Source organism: Thermobia domestica, chromosome 9 (assembly GCF_964235325.1).
Source record: "Thermobia domestica chromosome 9, izTheDome1.hap1.1, whole genome shotgun sequence".
NCBI classification, from domain to species: Eukaryota; Metazoa; Arthropoda; class Insecta; order Zygentoma; family Lepismatidae; genus Thermobia; species Thermobia domestica.
In genome coordinates, this window is record NC_137462.1 from 60762888 (window position 1) to 60783981 (window position 21094).

Below are 21094 nucleotides of genomic sequence, written 5' to 3' on the forward strand. Positions count from 1 at the left end.
TGGCCGGCCAACTTAGAAATTATTTCTACATAGGAAATAAACATTTTGACGTGGAAAGCTATTCGTCAATTACTGCACACAAAAATGGATTTTCTAAACGTATATTAGCATCCACTTTCCAGTAACTGTATGCCTCGATCACTGAAACGCCACAGGCGGTATGTCTTCATGACTAAAAAAAACAGAGACGGTATGGCATACCACCGCATACCGTCTCTGTTTTCTCAGTCATGAACCCACCGCATACCGTCTAACTTCGACGACTGGATGTTGCTGATTAACGCCAATAGAAGCGCTGAATATCAGTTAACAAGTATTTGCTGTTTATGTAGAGGCGATCGGACCTATGTGTTGCTTTTTGAATGACATACTTTAATTTATTTTTACCAGAATCCAGTATTGTGAAGTCCCCATCAATTTGCTGAATTTTCAGAACAGTCTAGATCATTGTATTGTTATTATAAATGATATCAAGCTCTGCGCATATATCTTTGTTTTCCATTACACAAAGAAATTACTTATTAGCACTCAAAGCAACAGGAACTCGTCCACACTTCTCATACAAAGCTAGCTTCTTCATATAATAATAATGTACAAATGACTATCAGAGTTGCCAGTTAAACTGTAATTTATTCCCTTGACCATAAAAAAAAATACACTAGTAAGTCCGATTAGACCCCCAATTTTCATGCGCGCAGATTCAATATATCGCCTTAGATTATGTTTCAGCATTAACATTATTTTTTTTTTTTAAAAAAAATATGAACAAAAAATAATGTAAGTAAGTACGTTTCTCACTCTACCGATGAACAACAAAATTCACTCTTGACAGCTAACGTGTTAAAATTTAAACGTTTTAAACAATTACATAACGGAGTGGCAAAGATGCAATTGCACGGGACGGTAAATTGCCCTGGTTACAAGTAATATATGCTTCACCATTAGGAGAAGCCATACAACAATAGATAACTGGTACTTAACAGTGTGTATATTTTTGGTACACATTTCATAACTTAATAATAGGGTGTCCCATAAAGAACTCAACTTTCGAAATCCCCGCCATTTCTGTTCTAGTAAGTTGGCAGCACTGAACGTTACATGATGTTCATGTGTTATCTTTGTTGTTAGTAGTCACGGTGTACCGAGCACCGCATGATCGTCATCTGTTTCCTGTACGGGTAGAAATGGAGCGCTTCACGACGGAACAGCGTGTTGTCATTAGTGAAAGCGTATTACAAATATGGTGAACGTTCCATTTCTACCCGTGCAGAAAACAGATGACGATCATGCGCTATTCGACGCACGGTGACTACTACTTCTTCTTGTTGCTTTCTTGCCCCGGCTTTCACCTTTGGACAGTTTATAACGGTGACTACTAACCACAAAGATAACACATGAACATCATGTAACGTTCAGTGTTGCCAACTTACTAGAACAGAAATGGCTACCATATAGATGAAAATTTAACATTCAGTGTTGCCAACTTACTATGTAACACGGAAATGGCGGATATGTAGATTAAAATCGTTTAACTTCAGCGCTGTCAACTTACTAGTACAGAAGCGGGGAGCATTTCAAAAGTTGGGTTCTTTATGGAACACTTTTATATATATATATATATATATATATATATATATAATATATATATATATATATATATATATATATATATATAGGCCTATATCCCAGTACAGTAAAACCTGTTAACTGTATCAGATTAGCACCGAAAGAATTATTTTTAGTGCTCGGTTTTCTGGAAAAGCACTAAATCAGAATTTACACTCAAACATGTCATTTTCTTCAGCTCGATGGACTCTATTCACTGATATTCTATCTCATCTTTGGTCAATATTTGAATTCAACAGATATTGAAGCTTAAGAGTTGATTATTATCTTGGGCTGTATCTCGTTAGCCTTACTATGTATTGTCTCCTTACTAGTAATATTCAGTAGAGTAACGGTGCTCGGATTTTTCTTAACATTTTTATTATAAAACACATTTATACAGTGTAAATACAAGATTACAAATAAGTAATTTTATAAAAGTTCTTTCCTCTAAAAATTGGCTCTCCTGTTGCAGCTCAGAGGTTTGAGATTTGCTGGTTAAGAAGGACCCTGCCCGCTGCAGCTGGGTCTGACTGAACCTCTTGCACGTTCCAGTTCAGAAGTGAAGTTAGAGAAGTCTCTCCCGTCCAATACAGTTTGGAGAGATAAGGGTAATGATTAGTTAGTATCTGATGTCTTCTGCCTAGATATGTTTGTTCGTTTATATAAACAGTCTTCGGAAGTGGAGCTAATGGAGGAGTCAAAGGGATGCTCTTCGTATTTCTTCGTGTTCCATCGGTGCGACATCCGTCGTCTGCTTGTTAGTGCCTTTGACGAAGTACGTGGTCCTATTTACTACTACAGAATGCTTCCAATATGAGAAGATGTTCCTCTACCGTCATAATGAAGAAGTTGATGAAGAAGATACTTCAAGAGCAGTTTTACCTTAACAGGTAACGTGATTCTTGTACAGCATCTATTTTTCTGTTGAAAAGAAAACTAAAAAGAAACGTTAATCTATATTTCTTCACAACCTACGTTTGTGAACAACGTTTTTCGCTAACTCATATATATGCCTCATCCTTGTACTTTCCTCCCCGTTAAACCCTAATACAAATAATATTGTAGAATTTTAAAATTAAAGGCAAAAAGCGTATAAGAAATCAATATCGAGTAGATCGTATCTGGTTGACTGTTGGCGTCGCCAGTATTTTCTCACAATACTACATATATGAATATGTTTACACATATGAATGCATTTGTTTACTGAAGAATAGTCAGCAACAGCTTTCCACATTTCGAAACTCTCACGCTATTTTCTATTTGGATTCGCTCGGTTTTAAGTCTTTCGTAAAGCAGTAGCAATGTCCCCATCCCTTCCCTCAGTCTGGATACGACAAAAAGATGAAGCTGTAATATGGAGGAAGTATCTACACTTATTTGACTTCACCATGTATGGTGACGATGCACGGGTTGGGCTATGGAGTGGGCGCTCCTCCCATGATATCATCTGTCGCCCAAACATGTTGCGTTGTAATGTAGGCCAAGTATGCCCCTCCCCAAAAATTAAATCAGGTGTCGTTACTGTCATATACTGTATAGAGGGAGACGTAGTCAGCGCACTCTTTGGTCGTTTTTACCCTCAGGTTACCCCCAGGTACCCTCAGGTTTCATAGACGCTGAGCCGCCTTACTACAAGGATGAAACGAAAAATAACTCATGCTTCCAACAATTATCGAACTAGGACTGTTCAGGGTATCCGAGGACTGCATGCAACTCTAAGTTCGAGTGCCATAAAAAGCAATGCCATTGTAATTGTAGTTTATTTACTTTATACAGTTAGGGCTGTAGTCGAAGACCTGCTGCGGTCATACACTCTCTGCTTCATCGTAGTCATTAGAATATACCTTATGCTTCCAGGCATATAGTACTTTTATTTTGCTTTTATTTGTTTACTTTCTTATTTAATCGAGTCATAAGACATAATTTTAGTGAAAGACAGACTGTATTACTTTCCTTTTTTATCCTATTTTTAGACGCTGTGCAAATACTTGTATATCAACAATGCGCAAAATTAGTTTTTTTTTTACAACTCTGCGATCAGAAAAGACATCAAGTAGTATTAGTATTAGAATTTAGCATCTCTTTCAACATTGAGGCTACATGAGACATGGGTCTGTACTTTAATCTGTAATTCGCACCACATGAGCTCCCGCTGAGAATCGAATCTGGATCTCGCGCACTGAAGATGCATTCACTAACCATATAGCCACAAGGAAATATTACGAAAGAGAAAGGGAGGGCGAGAGAAAAATGAGAAGATTTATTGAACTCTTTCTGTATACATGTTCGTGTTGTGTTGCTCAATGAATATCAGTACAAAAGCTTTATTTAACTATGATAGTCGTATCTCCACTCTACTTAGCATCACAGGTTTTCTTCATTCCTTCTGGTACGTGGGGTGTAATTGTTTTCTGCTTCTTTTAGCCGTGGATTCGTTTATTCTGTGCGATGGAATGATTTCTCTAAGGACGATCACCAAGAAAATAACATAAAACGCTTTCAGACTATAAAACAGTATCGCAGTCTTTCTTTTTTAAATAGAATTAGTAATACTTGCGTCTTACATTGCTAATGTTCTTTTAAATGTCTTTTCTATAGTCGTTTATGAATTTTACGGTACGCCAAACATAGATGCTCTCAAAACAGCGCATATTCTGTGATTTTTTTGGTGGGGGTAGAGCAGTGTCTCTATACGAATTATGTACTCAGTTAATGCGTATGTGCTCTATTGTGCTGCACACTCAAGAATGTGTATCTTCATTTTCTTCTTGAGAAGTTGTATATCATCTGAAGAGTTACTGTTCGAAAGATTTCCCCCACACTTTCGCATAATTCTTCTTTTGCCGTATACTGACGCTGAGAGGCATGTGACTCGATTATTCCTCACAATGGATTTGTCCTATGTTTGGCCATTCGTGTACCTACATATACTCTAAGGTAATAGCAAGGAGTCGTAAATCTTGACCTAGACCTTCCAATTTCAGCATCCAATAGAGCGCAAGGGTATATTCCGGTCATCAATCCCCACTCATGAAATGTTGCCAGTCTATTCCCTCACGCTACACATAGAATATCTCCTAAGGTTACAATGTTGCCGGATTGCGTATACCGTAATTTCCGTTTTGTGTATTTTTATCGGTATTATTGTTTTCGTTGTTTTGCAATATTGTTGGTGGTTTCCTTTGTTTCACGTTTTCTCAAGTGTACCTTCGGAAGGCAGCTCCACGAATTATACCGAATTCTTCTGGTGCATCACATGTGAGGCAAAAACAGTTCTATGATTGTTGTAGAGTCCATGCTTCACGAGTCGTTGCGATCACTTTAATAACCATTCCACAACTGTGTAACCACAACTACTTACATAACCCATGACTGCACAACTAAAATGCTCTACGTAATCTTGAACGCATGGATACCGGACAGTCCTTGGTGCGACTATGAAAGCAATGCCACGAAAATCCTAAGTGTTCTGTGTTAGATTACACGTTAGGCGTAGGCAAATTATTATCAATATAGTAATCACACTCGTAGCATTCCCTGATATGCAACAGTTTGATAAAGAGATAGTTCAAAGAAATACATAAGATCGTTTTTCATCCTTCTGGTAGTGAATTGCATCCGCCTGACCTAGGCTGTAAAACCTCTTTTCTACTGCCGACCATGATTAATATAATGGACCTGGGTATGGACAACTGCACAATATCGAAGCTTAAATTTAGGGATGTTTTTATTCACCATAGCCTGACCTAGTTTAGGCCATTCTCCTAAGAGCGACATACATACTCCTAACACAAACCCCTAGACACTACACTTATTGAAGGAGTCGATGCATTTTTTTTAGGGGGTGACAGCTAAATGTAATTTGATATTTAATTCGATCATACATATCAATAATCAACTAAAAGTTTCAGAACGGGGCTGAAGAAGGTCGCAAGGTGAAGTTCATCACCTGTGATCATTCTCTAGCTGCTGGCTTGTCTAACTGTGATACTCATATTACTGGTGACGCAGCATTCCTTTGAAAGAGAAGGAAAAATTTCAAACAAGGATAATATATCAAAGTATTTTTCTTCAGCATAGTTTTATTACTGAGTTGTTGAAAAATAGTAAAAAAAAAAAAAAAAAAAAACTCCAGCGTGCTAACCAACAAGTAGGACTGCCACAGTATACACAGCATCAAAGTTCCAGATTGAACTTTACCATTTACATTCACTCCATATTTAAAACTTATAAGATGAACGAATTTTTGAAATTAGAGAATGTATATTAAAGTTTTCAGACTTGTCAAGTGCAAAGCTATTCAGTTACATATTAACCTTGTGTTTCACCAGATTATTATTGCTCATCCTGAGCACTATACTCAACCACTGCGCGGTGGATCAATGGTAGAGCGTTCACCTCCGGTGCTTGACGTCCCTGGTTCGATCCCAGCTCGCGCCGTGTGGACTTTGTGGTGGACAAACACCGTCCTTATGTGTTTTCTCTGGGTTCTCCAGTTTTCTCCCACTTTCTTCATTCCACCATTTTACTCATTATCACCGTCTCCTTTAGCCTAACCGGTATAATCGTGGGACGTTAATCTTAAAGATTTCATTTTCATTATATACTTACCCGCTAAATCAACATCATTGCAGATTGTCTATTAAGCTAGAATAATATAAATAATTACTTCCATAGGAATACATTTGGAACTGATTGTTGATCGTCCACATCTTGGAATAAATTGGATGGATCATGCTTATCAACAATCTCGTTCTCTATCTTTCGTTCCTCTACATCTCGGCTATAAGATTCTATATCTTCCGGACGGACACATGAACAGACGGAGCAAATCTATTTAAGAGCTCTTGGTGAACCAAACTTCTTAAAAATAAAAATAAACAAATAAATAGATTATACTTTTCCTTCTTTGTCCTTCATATATTTTATTGCTTCGTACTAGAAATAAAAATCAAAGAAACTTAATGTCAATGTTCTTTCTGTGTTACAGTTTCCAACACCAGGCTCCATCGTCGTAGTGTCAAGGCAATTTTTGTCTGTCAAGCACAAGAAAAAAGTAAAACAAGAAAACAAGAAGTGAAATAAAGAGTTTGCTGGCATCAACTTCCAAACATGACACTAATCCACTCTAACAGGACTCGGATATAAGGAAGGATGCCGCGACAAATTTTATACGCCAAGGTCATGTGACCTTCCTTGGCGCAACGGCAACACAAAAATCAAAAAAAGAAGTCACCATCTGTGTGAACTGCAGTGTTGACAACCATGACATCAGGACTCGAAGCAGCGCCACATGGGGCCAACAATTTCACTCCGATACCACCGCTGTTCATGAATCATGGTAAGTACAAAATACTTATTTCTTTTTCCTTACTTGATATGCATGTACGTGACAGAGCAATTTATTCTCTATGAATATTTAAACGATAAGTAATAAGCTCTTGAAATAGGTCTGTTTATTTGTTCTACAGCTATTAAATTCTAAGATCTGTAAGATAGCTTTTAAGTTTGCTTATCTGTGGTAAGCAGTCGTCACCCATCATAGTGCTTTCGGGATTTCCAGACCTGGGTTCACTACTATTACTTTTCGTGTGTATTTGTCGCTGAACGGTGATGCGGGTGTTTTCTGTGAGCGTAGTTGCGGGTTGTATTCCTGGATACTTGCTTCGGATACAAACCCTTGGTAGTGAATTGGATTAAACTTGAAACACTTGATTACAACTTCAATATCTACAGTGCTGAAAAATTACCAAGAACTTCAATCAACCAACGAATTAGAGGGCATAGTGGCTCAGTGGCTCAGTGGCAGAGCTTTCACCTTTGGCATGTGGAGTCCCTGATTCGACCCCAGATCGCGCCAATTGGACTTTGTGATGAATAAAGACCGTGTTCATTGGTTTTCTCACGGTTCCCCCGTTTCCTCCCACTCTATTCATTCCATTATTGCCTTCATTTCTCATCATCACCGTCTCCTTTAGCCTAGCCGGCATAACGGTGCGACATAAATCTGAAAGCTTTAATTGCATTTAATTTCTTCAACCAACAAACTACTCGCACTTACTATTAATTCAAGTAGGTCCCTAATTGGATCTTGATGCTGCAGCAATACTGAAAAGTCAGTACCCCACGCAACTCAGGATCGAACCAGGGACTCGTGCAATGCTTATTCGGCGACATCTTTCCCAATTCCCCGCGTAGTGTGATCGCTGAGGGACATCATCCTTCATATGCGACGGGTTAACATGGCCATAGATGCCGAAATCCTATAAATCTAATTCCTAATCTTAATTTTATTTGATAAGCACCAACATTAGTCCTTATCCAGAAAAAAGTAAATTATAATTTTTATATAGTAACAAACAATAGTTATCTAGATGCCTTTATACTTTTGTTTCTAGGTGTACTTGAATTTAAATCTTTTATATTTTAGTTTTGTGTCCCACGATTATGCCTTGTAGGTTAAAGTAGACGGGTGGTTAATGGAAGTGAATGATTTATGAAAGAATTAGTGAAACAAAAATGTAGGAGAAAACGAAAATAGCTCAAGGAAATCCACGGACACGATATTGTATATCACGAACTTACTTGGCCTAGTATCGAACCAGACAGTTGTAGCACCAGTGGTGAGCGCTCTACCACTAACCCTCCATGCCCTTCTACTGCTCTTTTAGTTCAGCCTTTCACACAAAGGCCTAAATCACTTTAATTACATTTGTCCACTATTGTACATATTCTTGTTGAATTTTTTATGTGTTCGTATCATTATTAGCTTCTACCAATTGGCAACTTACGTATTTTAGGAAAGGAAACAAAACAAATATTACGGATATTACAATTCATTTCGTGAATACGATACGCGAATTATATTTATTTAAACCCTTATTAAGCTGTTGTTTCTTGATCCACTACTAGCATCATCAAAGAATGTATTGTAGCTGTCTCTTGTTTATTATTTATGCGCTGTGCTTTTATCCAATAACCATTTGCAGAAGGGCAGTGGCATTAATTATTGAGGAGAAGCGGCAAGGATCGACATAGTACGTGCCAGTGAAGGACTAAACGAGAGAGAGAGAGAGGAAATATCTCGCCTTTGAAACAAAGGAACAGGTGAGGTCAAGGCTACAGAAGAAGATATTTCGGAAGCAATATGTCTAAAGAAAACTAGAAAATGGCTTAAAATATTCATTTATTCTGTGTTAACTTGATAATTTAGAGGAGAATGTTTTCTAATCCCTAATTTTACACATCAATATGAGATATATTCTAGTTATAGAAGCACGTACGTAGAAGAGGTGAAAGACTTCTTATGCTACCATGTGCTCCAATGGTTGGACAAATATGGAACACATAAATGTGGTCCTCTCTGCTTGACAAGTCTATACTACGCATAAACAGAAAAGAAAAATGAAATGAATTCTTTGAGTTTTACGTCCCATGGTTATGCCGGCTAGGCTAAAGGATAGTAATGCTGAGAAATGAATGAAATGGTGGAATGAAGAAAGTGGGTGCGAACGGGAGAACCCCGAGGAAACCCCCACACACGACGTTTGTCCACTACAAAACAGAAAAGAGTGCCAATTCCAGAGTTGTGAAGGTTATATTGATTTTTTTTTGTTCACAATATTAAAAACTATTTTCCAGCTCAAACTGGTAGTTTCTTACTAGGCGTGCGCCACTGCCTATACCTTGCTGAATGATAGTTAATATAACATTTCTTTATAAAATAATAATAAAATAATTTGAATGTACTGTAGTTTGAGAAGATTGTCCTAAAACAATTTATCTGCAAGAGTGAATCTAAATTTGTCTCAGAAAAATAACTTTTACTATATTATAGCGCTGTTAATAAAATACCGATTTGTGAAATGTAAACAAAATTGTTAGAGTATTTTTTGAAGAATTTACTTTTCTCTTCAACTTCCAAACCAGTGGCGGATCTAGAATGTAAAAACTGGGGGGCAGCCAGTAGCCAGACTATGATAGGTATATATAAACTTTCAAAAATATATAAATAATAGCTTAAATTATTTTGTCACTGAAAAACCTGGTGGACCTAGGCCCCCCGGCCCTGGCCTAAATCCACCACTGTTCCAAACTACACTTCTTTTTTAAGTAAGAAGCAAATTCGAAATTACGAAAAGCTGCAGAATCGTGTGAAAACCTTAAGTTTAAAATTTGGTTTGAGTGCGTTGAATGCTTCTGTTTGTAATAGAGTTTGGTTCACATGTTGGACTTACGAACGACCGAGCAGGTGGACAATCATCCACAAATTACCCTTTCGTATAAGGTTTATGTGAATATGTAAATGTATGAAATATCTAAATTCCCTTGTAAACTGGAATTAGGGTAGCAAAGTGGCTCAGTGGTAGAGCGTTAACTTCTGGTGTGAGGGTCTTGGTTCGTTCCCCGCTGAATATTTTCTGGTGTACAACATCGTGATCGTGGGTTTTCTCGGAGTACTTCCTGCTTTCTCATTCCACCAATTCTTTCATCATGTTGCTTGAATCATCGTTTCTTTTATCCAAAAAGGGCATAATTATGGTATGTTAAGCTGTAAGATTTCATGAAAAGAAATACGGAATTATTTTTTTTCTTTTAACAATTGTGATAATTTCTTCCTCCCGTAAAATAGATAAACGTCCATCATTTCAGATGATTTGAATTATTGGGAAATATCTATTAGTAAAATCTCTTCGACAATCTAAGATCACTCAGAATACTGAGAACAAAATATGCTAAGAACACCATTGTAGGAAATTTTCTTACAAAAATCTTCTTTTAACTCATGCAGAAGGAAAAACCGAAAGACAGCAATGCACGTGGATGAATCTTGACAACCAGGAAGAAGAAGAAGTTTCCACAGCAGCAGCACCAAGGGGAAAAAAAAAAAAACGTATTTGAGGGATACGATCTTTGGCAAGCAGCCATCTATTGATAACTTCCGACAACAGCTTCACACGCATACATTCACACTAATACTCTCACACATACACACATGCATACACAAACAGAAAGAAGCATAACACATACACACACATACACATAGTATATTACCCATAATACCCACAAGTAAATAATCTGAACTGAATATCCAGAACCACAAGCGAAGGTGTATCCTCAGTTGAGATTAACTGTGAAAGATTGCTTGTTAGTGAATAACTACAAACAAAATGCAAACAGGAACATGGTGGCTTTAATCTAAATTTAGAAATTCTGGTGGTTTAGGGAGGAAAGTTTAAAAAAAAAAAAGAAAAAAGTATTCATGGATAACCTAAACGTACGAGAAGACTTTCCTGTCGAACTTCACTCCCTCGCTTAATGACACAATCGGTCTAGCATCTGCAGATATATACAAATTGTGAAGATCCCTCATGGCTGAGTGGTAGTTAGCGTATGTATCCTCGGCGTGGAGGACCTGAGTTCGATTCGTAGCTGGAGCTCATGTGCTTCAAATCCCACTTGAAGCTGTAGATACACGTCTCATTTAGCCTCGCTGATGAAAGGGGTGCTAAACTCAATATCAAATCAAATCAATCAAATGCCAAATTTTTGCTTATAATATGCTATTTAATTTGTCGTAGGGTGTTCATGAATATCTATAATATTACTAGTGACGATGTGTATTGTTGAACCGGGCAAACGTTTTTTCCATCTTATTTACTTTTCTTCTTCTTCTTCTTCTTCTTCTTCTTCTTCTTCTTCTTATTATTATTATTATTATTATTATTATTATTATTATTATTATTATTATTATTATCGTAAGTTACCCTTAAAATATGAACTTCAAGTAGGAGTGAATTTGTCCTCTTGTCTTTGAATGATGTCCATTATGAGCATTAGATGTCATTTGGAAACCTAATATAACTTCTGGCTCCTTTGCTGCACAAGGTCCAAAAGAAAAAAAACACTTAAAATTTTACTTTAACAATGATTCAGTTCTATTAATCATGCATGGCCTTTAGCCTAAAAGGCATAATCGTAGGATCTGCGATGTGAAACAAAATTTCATTGAAATGTCCTGTTTCAATATCTTTCATAGATCAAAAACCGTAAGATATTTGCGAGAAGTGATTTTCTTTGGAATTTTAAGGATATATATTTTCACTGTTAATCCTCCACTTCAAACAGGAAATGAAAGAAACCAATCACTTCAGGGTTTAGTGTTAAGAACTCTATATCAATAAAATTAAAAGTGACTGTGTTTATTACTTAATAACTGTTGAACCACCCAACCGATCCAAATCAATTTTCAACATAGATAAAGTTCGGGCCTGGGATGGTTTTCATCATTTCAGTTTGACAGTGCAACTTGGAGGAGGGGTATATACAGGGCTGGAATTTGGGGTGCTTCACCGGAGCGCGTGCACCCCCCCTCCGTTCTGACTCATACACATCACAGATGCCTAAAGGCATTTAAAAAAATTAAATTTGATTTAAATGTACTGATAGTTATTGGTACACCCCCCCTCAGAAAATCCTGGATCCAGTCTTGGGTATATATATATATATATATATATATATATATATATATATATATATATATATATATTATGGAAAATGGCCGATATTAGTGGCAAATCCATAGTTTGTGGGAGTCGCTGAGATGAACAGTGACACTTCCGATGCAATTTTAAGTCAAAAATTACCTTACAATAGTAATAATTAATTTTTACTTATATAGATTACTTATTATATTCTGATTTTTCATTATGTTTTCTTTATTTCTATCGATTTGAGGGCTCTTCAGTAATAGTAAAAAGTGATTGGCTATCATGCTATTATATTTTTTTAAATTTTAACCCAGCGAAGCGGGTAATTGACATTAGTGTAAAATAAAATTGCGAAAAGCAGTTTTCTATAACCAATTAACTGTCCCAAGAATATACTCCGTCTCTACTCTAATCTTTCTACTAACACCGGAAGTGGTAGTAAATTTTTGATACTTCCGGTGCCAATAGTAGTTCAGAAGATATCATACCGTACAAACTGAACTCTTTAACCTGGTGTACATCTTGCACTTCTGTTTGTTAATATGAGTTTCTTCCTCATGTCATGAGACTTTCTCATTAGTGTCCTCTTTGACCCAGTTGATTTTCTCTTATTAATAATCTATTTCACTTTAGTTGTTTTCATCCGTTTCGAATCGTGTTTCCGCTTGACAAAGCACAATACTCACACAAAACATTTGATTTTATCGTGATGGGAACACACATCCGCACTGAAAACGTCATCATTATATTCCTAGTCAAACAACGTTAACAATCAGGGTTGCTAACTTTTGAAAATGGAAATATCGGGCGTCGTCCTGGAGTACGTATATTCTGAAGATTGTGACGTCAGCGCTCGTAAAAAAATGTGAACAACTTGAACGGAGTTACTTCATATAAAATTGACTGATTCAAAGCTCGAATTTAATAACTTAAGTACTTTTAAAGCATTTATTAAACTTGCTCATTCCAGTTTTGGTTTAGTCGGTACATGTATAGGAAGTTCGGGTATTATGGAATACCATTTTTGTTTCGCTTGTAACTCAGTTAATATTTGCACACTGAAACAAAAAGGAAAACAAGTATACGCTTTATATATTTGGCTTTATTTATGCATATCTTGATAAAGAAGTTTCGTTACAGGGGTGGGCAAAATTTATTTGTAAAGAAACCACTTTGGAGGGTAATATGAAATAGTCGGGTAATATGGAATACAAATGCCGTATAGAAAAGAAATGAGTTTTCTGTTGAACATACAATGAATACAGTGACAATATATGAAAATTCTGAATGCCAAGCCATAACTGAATGTGATTACTTGCAAAAGTCGTAAATATAATACTCTGCTTCAGGATCGGCACAGTCATTGTGTGCTCACATTAAACATGATGAACGCTGGACCCAAGCTCACAACTTGTATCATCAGAAAATTTGCTGTAATAAAAAATATACTTAGCATTGTTGTCATCATAAATGTAAAATGTATGTTTAATTGTCCAATGCCGATAGATATATTTATAACCTATCCATACGGAATACGTAATACCATGCTTTTCTTGCTGTTATTCCATATTGCTCTTCATGCCACCTTGGAAACGAAAGAGCTGTTAAACGTATTGGAAAACGTATAGGATAATGGCGCTTATCAAACTACCACTCTGTATATCCAACGTCATAGTAAACAAAGAATTGTTGTTCTATTACATTTCAATAGAAAAATACAGGTTGTGAAACACTTACCTGTAAAAAAAAAAATCACGAATAAGAAATACGATTCTCACGTCTACCAACACGACGAATGGCACAATCACAAGAAGACTGACTATAGAGCATTATGGGAGCAGAGTTTCATTCATCTCTGCTTGAAAGCAACACACCACAGGCGAGATAATGAGGTATTCCATATTATCCGACTATTCCATAATACCCGAACTTCCTCTACTTTTTGTAGTCTGCAATCAATAATACATGATATTTAAAACATAAAAGCAAATATAATTGACAATATAATTACGGCATAAAATATACCTGGAAATAAGTCTTACCGGCTTCACTGGGATTGGTAATGTATCATAATGCCTTCAAACTTTTACTGTATATCGGAAGATGTAGCTGAGGATGAAGCAGTGCTACCTGCGCTCTTGAAAATGTACTTTTGTTGACCTTTAGTAGTTTGGATAAGTTCAGTTAACTTTCCTGCCTTAATACTTTTCAACAAATTTCGCGCACGACCGGAGTCGGACTTAGGTTTGGTGGGGTCCTAAGCTATTAAAGGTAATCAATGGGACCGTTTAAGTATCAAGATGAACGTAAGCATCCTATATACAGAAATGAAGAAGCTAGTGATATTTTAGAAAGCATCCTATGGAAAGGGCTCCATTTCTTACACTATAGGAGTCTACACAACACGAAGCATTGCTGCTATACGTAGATTTTATTTTATTTATTGTTTTTTCTTATATTTTGAAAATGTATGTCCACTTGTTTCCTTTAATTTTGGGGGGCCCCCAAGCGAGTGGGGCCCTAAACTATAGCTTATTAGCTTATACGTAAATTCGGCACCGCGTACGACAGGTCGGTATCAAAGCGAATTATAAGCTCTGCTTCCACCATGTTCGTCGACAAACGATTCCTTTTGCCACTCCAAAATAATCTGAATAGAACAGAGAATAGGATTATTAAGGGGAAATTTTACCCGACATTTAAAGTCTAGTTTTGAGGTCGTACCGGACACCGAACAAGGAGGTCAAGAACTGAACTGTCCGGTAAAGTACCGGACGATTGGCACCTTAGTAACACTATGTGTATTTTTGTAACTTTATTTATTCAGATACCATGGAGATACATTTTTCATTCTTCTCAAATTCTTATTTCACACCTCTCCTACTGCTGTTAGGATCATGATAGTGCACAACCTTATGATTGTCATGTCAGTATACGCCCGTCTGTTACTTCACATACTTCACATCTAGAACGAAAGCGAGTTTATGAACTATGCTCTTTCGCAATAGTCAGAGCATGTTGTCCATCACAAAACTTAATTGGACTGGGATCGCATCAGGATCCCCACGCACCAGAGTACACTCTAAATTATACTGATTGAGTTGAGTATTAGTGATAGATCTTAATTCCAATGTAAAGCATTTCTATGTAATGTTGTTTTAAATACAATGCCAAAATCTGAAACCACATACATTATTAAAATTTATAAAGAATAAAAAATGGAAAAAATGAAAAACAAAATGCTTAATCTAATAAACATTTTACTTTAAAGTTCGTTAACTAAAAACAAACACTTATCACATGTTTATGCCGATTAAAAATATTACATCGTTAGCCAGTTACAGAGATATTATTTTTATATTAATATATAGTTTTTTAAATAATGAAATGAATTGAAAACAAACATTTCAATTTAACGTCTCATGATTATGCCCGTTAGGCTAAGAGTCACGATGATTAAGGCACTGAATGATGATGAAAGAAATGGTGGAATGAGAAAGCGGAAGGGTAGGGAGAAAACCCACGGACACGATGTCGTTAAGCTATTAGGAAAAATAATAAAAATGATTAAGATGAGTATCCGTCGACGATGGTTCACACCACGTGTCAGGCGCCACAGCGGCCCTGGTTCTTCTTAGAAATAGCAGATCTATAGAGCGTTCCACCCTTAGATTGCAGTACAGGAGTAAATGGCAATGCTTTTCCTTATGCCCATTGTTGCCAAACTTAGCCTGAATTTTAGAAATAGTTTCTTTTACTAGGTATGAATAAATTATTGTAGAACATTGTATTCTCTATCAAATAATCTGTTTTTCTCACATCGAGAAGAATTTTCAAGTATTGAAATACATTGAAAGAGTGAAATCTTGCTAATGGCAAATTCTAACGTCGCGTTAAATATATCACGTCATAAGTTCGGAACTCTAAGAGATACAACGTTGAAACTTATACAGCTATTAACACTATATTTGGTGCCAATGTTGGAAAAGTTTTCATTCAAAAAAACTTTTTGAATTTTAAAATAAAAAATAAAATGTAAGAGAAAGTGCGTATACTATTGCAATGCACTAGTGGGAAACTTTTTTATTTTTCAGGTTAGATGGGGGTGCAAAGCGAGAAAAATATTGAGAAAGGATTGAAGTTATTTTTAAAATAAATTGCAGGTCGATATCTTTCTTTATTTAGGTTTTATGACTTTTAGTGTTAAGAGTCAACTTTCCAAAGCGCGCGCATCTGACCAGAAGAAAGGCAGTGACAAATCTTGCCGATGATATTTTCCTTATAATGTTTGTTTTAAAGTTACTGATGTAGAGTATTGTGCTATACCGATGAGTATTTACTGTTGATGCTATGCGAGCACGAATCTACTGCTTAACGGAACCATATTCGCAAAATCGAATCCTGGACCTCACCTACAATAAACATTGCGTCAACTCCACTCAATCTTACGTTCCACTACTTACTTCGCTTGTTTTCCTTGAGTTGCACGCACGCAAGCATGTACACACACACACACACACACACACACACATATATATATATATATATATATATATATATATATATATATATAATATGACAAATATCTATTAATAATAAATCTCCTCATGCCTGGTGATAAAAAGCTATTAGTTTTGTAATTGATTCATTATGGTTCGCATGTAGTTCTTAATGCTGTTTCAGATGCTGACAATTTTGACAATAAAAGTCGTTTCGTTTGCCATTCCACTTCTCTTATTTACTTTGAATACACAGATGAAAATGACAAAAGCGTTCATAACAAATAACTTTATGAGCTCACAAAGCAGAATGAAAGGCCTCTTTATCCCCCCCCCCCCATGCTTCTTTAGGAAGCAGGATTTGATAATTCTGTTTGGTTTTGATTCCTCGCCCAATGATTTGTATCTTGTTGACTGTCACTATACGTGATTTAAAGTCACAACTTGCGCGTTTATTTAGAACGGATATAATGGGGTTTATTTTCATTCTTCTTCTGTTTCCAGACTGATATTGTGTGTCTGAGGTGTCAGAAGTGAGTATAGAAACTAGGAGGTTCAGTTCCTATTCACCATTGCATATGTCATCATCATCATCATCATATTTTATTGGCAGACCACTTGTTGCAACTCAGAAGCTTCCATGATCCACGGTCTTCGGTTAACTTCTTCGTCTTCACGCATGATTTTTCTATTTTGATATCATCCAGTAATTGTAGTCTCTTTTCGTCCCCTCCCTCTTTCTCCTGCCACCATACCCTCTAGCACGTCCTTCATGATACAGTCTTAAACATCGGAAGTGGGGAGAAGCTGCCTTCACAATATACTTTATTATGTAACTTGTTTGACAAACGGAATTGGATTAGCGGATATTTTGCGTACACAGACGAATGAGCGTTCTCGTACGTCACTTATCACTATCACCCTACTCCAGTTTTCACTCTTATCCAACTTCAGTAGCAGTATCTTACCCATTGCTATTCCTTAGTTTTCCGCACAATCGGTGCAGGAAATTTCTGTTTAGAGCTGTTTAACCTGCCATTTATTTCAATCATATGTTTTCTATTCGTTTCATATGTTCTCTCGATTTCGTATTGCTTCCATCAAAATTTTATTGCAACGATTTATAAACCATTATTTAAGAAAAAAAAACTTCTAACACACAATTGTTAGACTGTTATTTCGTACCCTCCAATTCGCCGTTCTAAATGAATTTGCGCGATTGGAATGACAAAAGAGTTGAAAATATATGAATTTAAGAAGGATTTATTTACAGACTCATCACTCTTTCTTTCGTGTTCTTTCTTCGAAATAAAACATACGGCGGAAGAAATGTGGCAACAGCGCGCTCCATTTACTCTGTACTGCAATCTAAGAGTGGGACGCTCTATAGAATAATTGTTATGAGATTTTCAGATTTGGATTTTGGAATGTTCTATCCCCGAAAATACATAATAATGAATGACATTACACACAGGGGCGGCGGTTAGGGGGGTAAGAGGGACAGTTGCCCCCCACTTTTTTGAAGTGACCCATTAACGTATATAGTTTCATTTGGAAATGTAAAGTTTTTGTATGTATTACTTGCTCATGGAAAAGTGATGCCATATAATATTTGCCTTTTTGAGTACGTGTTGGTTATTTATCTTCTCGTGGAGTAAAGAAAGCTACAGGAATTGCGTTTTAATTGCAATTCAAAACAATTAATATTGCAATTGCGTATTTCTTTAAACGTAGTATATGATTGTACTATTTACTGTCTTTCATTTTCTACGAGTATTAACACACATTTAATGACATGTATGGGATTAAAATTATAAATTGTTTATTAATCCCCAGTTTCAATATAACTTCTACAAAGCAAGCCTCATTACTCATTACTATGATTAATATTATCCTTTCTATTTATTTGTTTTGCAAATTTGTTATTAAATACTCTGATCATACAATTTTCCATTTTCCATACAATCAGATGTTTATGAGCAAGGAATCAAGTCTCTTCTTACACTTTCGTTGTTTAAGAGTACAAAGGGCTATTACTTACTTGCGTTGCTCTTGTCAATTTACTTAATAATATATGAAATACGATATACGGTATTTTAGCTGAAAAAGATAGTATCCTATTATTTATACAACTTTTTGTCAAACAAAGTGTTAGAAACAATCAGGAAAACTAACATTGATATACAAATATTCAGATCATGTCTTGCTCCCCCCCCCCCACTTTTAATGTCCAATCGCTACCGCTAATTACACATATGATAAAGTTCGAAATTATTCGGCAATTGACATGATGCGAGGAATTCTTTTGTTTTGTTTTCTTTACTTAACTTATAAACTAAATTTATTTCAGCACTACTGTTTCCGCGTTTAAGTTCACAAAATAAAATTTCGCACCCGATTATGAATTTCTTTTTAACTGTTTCTTCTTCTTCCTTCAATCAAACATACATTAAGTTCTTGAATTAATCGCATTAGAATTCCTTCAACATCGACTATTCCTACAAAATAGCAAAGAGTAAATGCAATTTTACGTTCAAAACTTAATTGTTTTGAACTAGATTTAAGCTTACAATTGACCTTCCTTGGATTTTAGAAGAAAGTTTAGCTCTTAGAAGCACGTGCCAAAACATATTAGCATTACTTACTTGCGTGGCAACATTTCGATAATTAAAGAACGGAACACTCGGGGAACTGGAATTATTTGACAATCGATCTAAATATAGCCATTTTTATGTCGTTACTCATGTCACAAAGGAAAATGTCTAACTTTTGAAAGTAACCAAATTTTTATTTATTTAACGTTATTCCAATTTTAGTGTTTACATGACCTTATTCCAATTTTAGGGTTTGCATTACCTTAACATTTTCTTATTCTAATTTTAGTGTTTACATTACCTTATTCCAATTTTAATATTAAAATAATATTTCCTTATTCCGATTTTAGTGTTTACATTACATCAACATTTCGTTATTTCAATTTTAATGTTTACATTACCTTAACATTTCCTTGTTTCAATTGTAAAGTTTACCTTACCTTAACGTTTCCTTATTCCGATTTTAGAGTTTAATTGCCTTAATATTACATTTTCTTACTCCAAATTTAGAGTTGATATTACCTTAACACTTCCTTACTCCAGTTTTAGAGTTGGTATTACCTTACATTTCCTTATTACAATCTTAGTGTTTACATTACCTTAACAATTTTACATTACCTGAGAAACTAGAGTTAGGGACACCAATTGAGATTTGACTATATCTTTTAGTGAATGAATTTCTTGTAAAAGGATTGACATTCCTTTCTTAAAAAAAAAATCTGTAGAAGTCCAAACAAAGAATATGTTTAAAATTACCATATATATTTTTTATTATACTATGTAACTACGAACCAAAAATGAGACACTCACTTTTAAAGGACATTTTGTATCCCATTTCCATTTCTTCGGGACACCGGACAATTTTCTAAAAAAGATGACATCCTGTTTAAAACATGGAGCGAATTATGCAACACATGCGCATCAAAGTGGGTGTATATAATTTCAACTGCACTTGTGTGTGTCATTCTTATGTTCTTCTCTCCCTTAGGCGTCCCTGCTTCTAAGGAAACTCATTAAAACTGAGCGTGTTCGTATAAGAGTATTCCTACCCAACCTTGAATCACGTGACAAATTACATTCATGTACGAGAATGTTCGTAGGGGTAACTAAGTTCAATGTGTGTACGCAGCCCGTATGTTTTGAGACTTCTTTGCATATTTGCAGCAGAAAATAGAAAGGAAACCTTGTAATATAACAAATGGATTAAGTAGTGAATGCAGACAGGTGCAAGTTTAAGATTGGTGAGGTGCCCATCTCCGTGGCTGGTGATGCCAGCACTATAAAAGAAGCGCATTTAGAAAATGTGTTCTCTTTCTGCGTTTCTTTTTGAGGTATTTTTTGTCATTCGTTTCTAATAATAACCACAAGGAAAATATAACAAGAGACAAAAATAACAGTGTCATACATATAATGAATGTTATTTTTCATTGTACTGTTATTTCATCCTTCGTGGTGAAACAAGAGTCATACATATAGTAGATTTACTTGCATGGTATCTAATAATACTGCTGTAATCTCACAAAAGAAAGATGTTTGTGAAAACTAACTCTCATGGAGGACAATCTAACTCCCCATTTGTTAATAAAATTGACATCTAGATGGAACATTATAAACATATTTTTTATCATGTTCCTGTTATGCAGAAAACGAACGAAATATTTTTTGTTAATTTTAAAGTAATTATAATTTAAAGAAACTTAATTTGGAACTTTTAGGCATGAGACATTTCAGAGATAAATTTCGTAATTTACGAAATTCGCTGAGAATAAAAATTTATTTACAAAAGTTGTTTGTAGTAGTTGGTTAAGTATACATATTAATATATATATATATATATATATATATATATATATATATATATATATATATATATATATATATATATATATAATTCCATTTTTGA

The 21094-nt window shown here is 35.5% G+C and overlaps 1 protein-coding gene across 1 annotated transcript in view; it reads left to right on the forward strand.

The window, feature by feature from the left end:
* LOC145694005 (uncharacterized) overlaps nt 1-21094 on the forward strand; it is a 366213-nt gene that overhangs the window by 80604 nt on the left and 264515 nt on the right. The window contains exon 2 of the mRNA XM_081770149.1: nt 6599-6949. Within this exon, the coding sequence (XP_081626275.1) occupies nt 6874-6949 (76 nt within the window). The 5' untranslated portion in view covers nt 6599-6873. The remainder of the gene's footprint in view (nt 1-6598; nt 6950-21094) is intronic.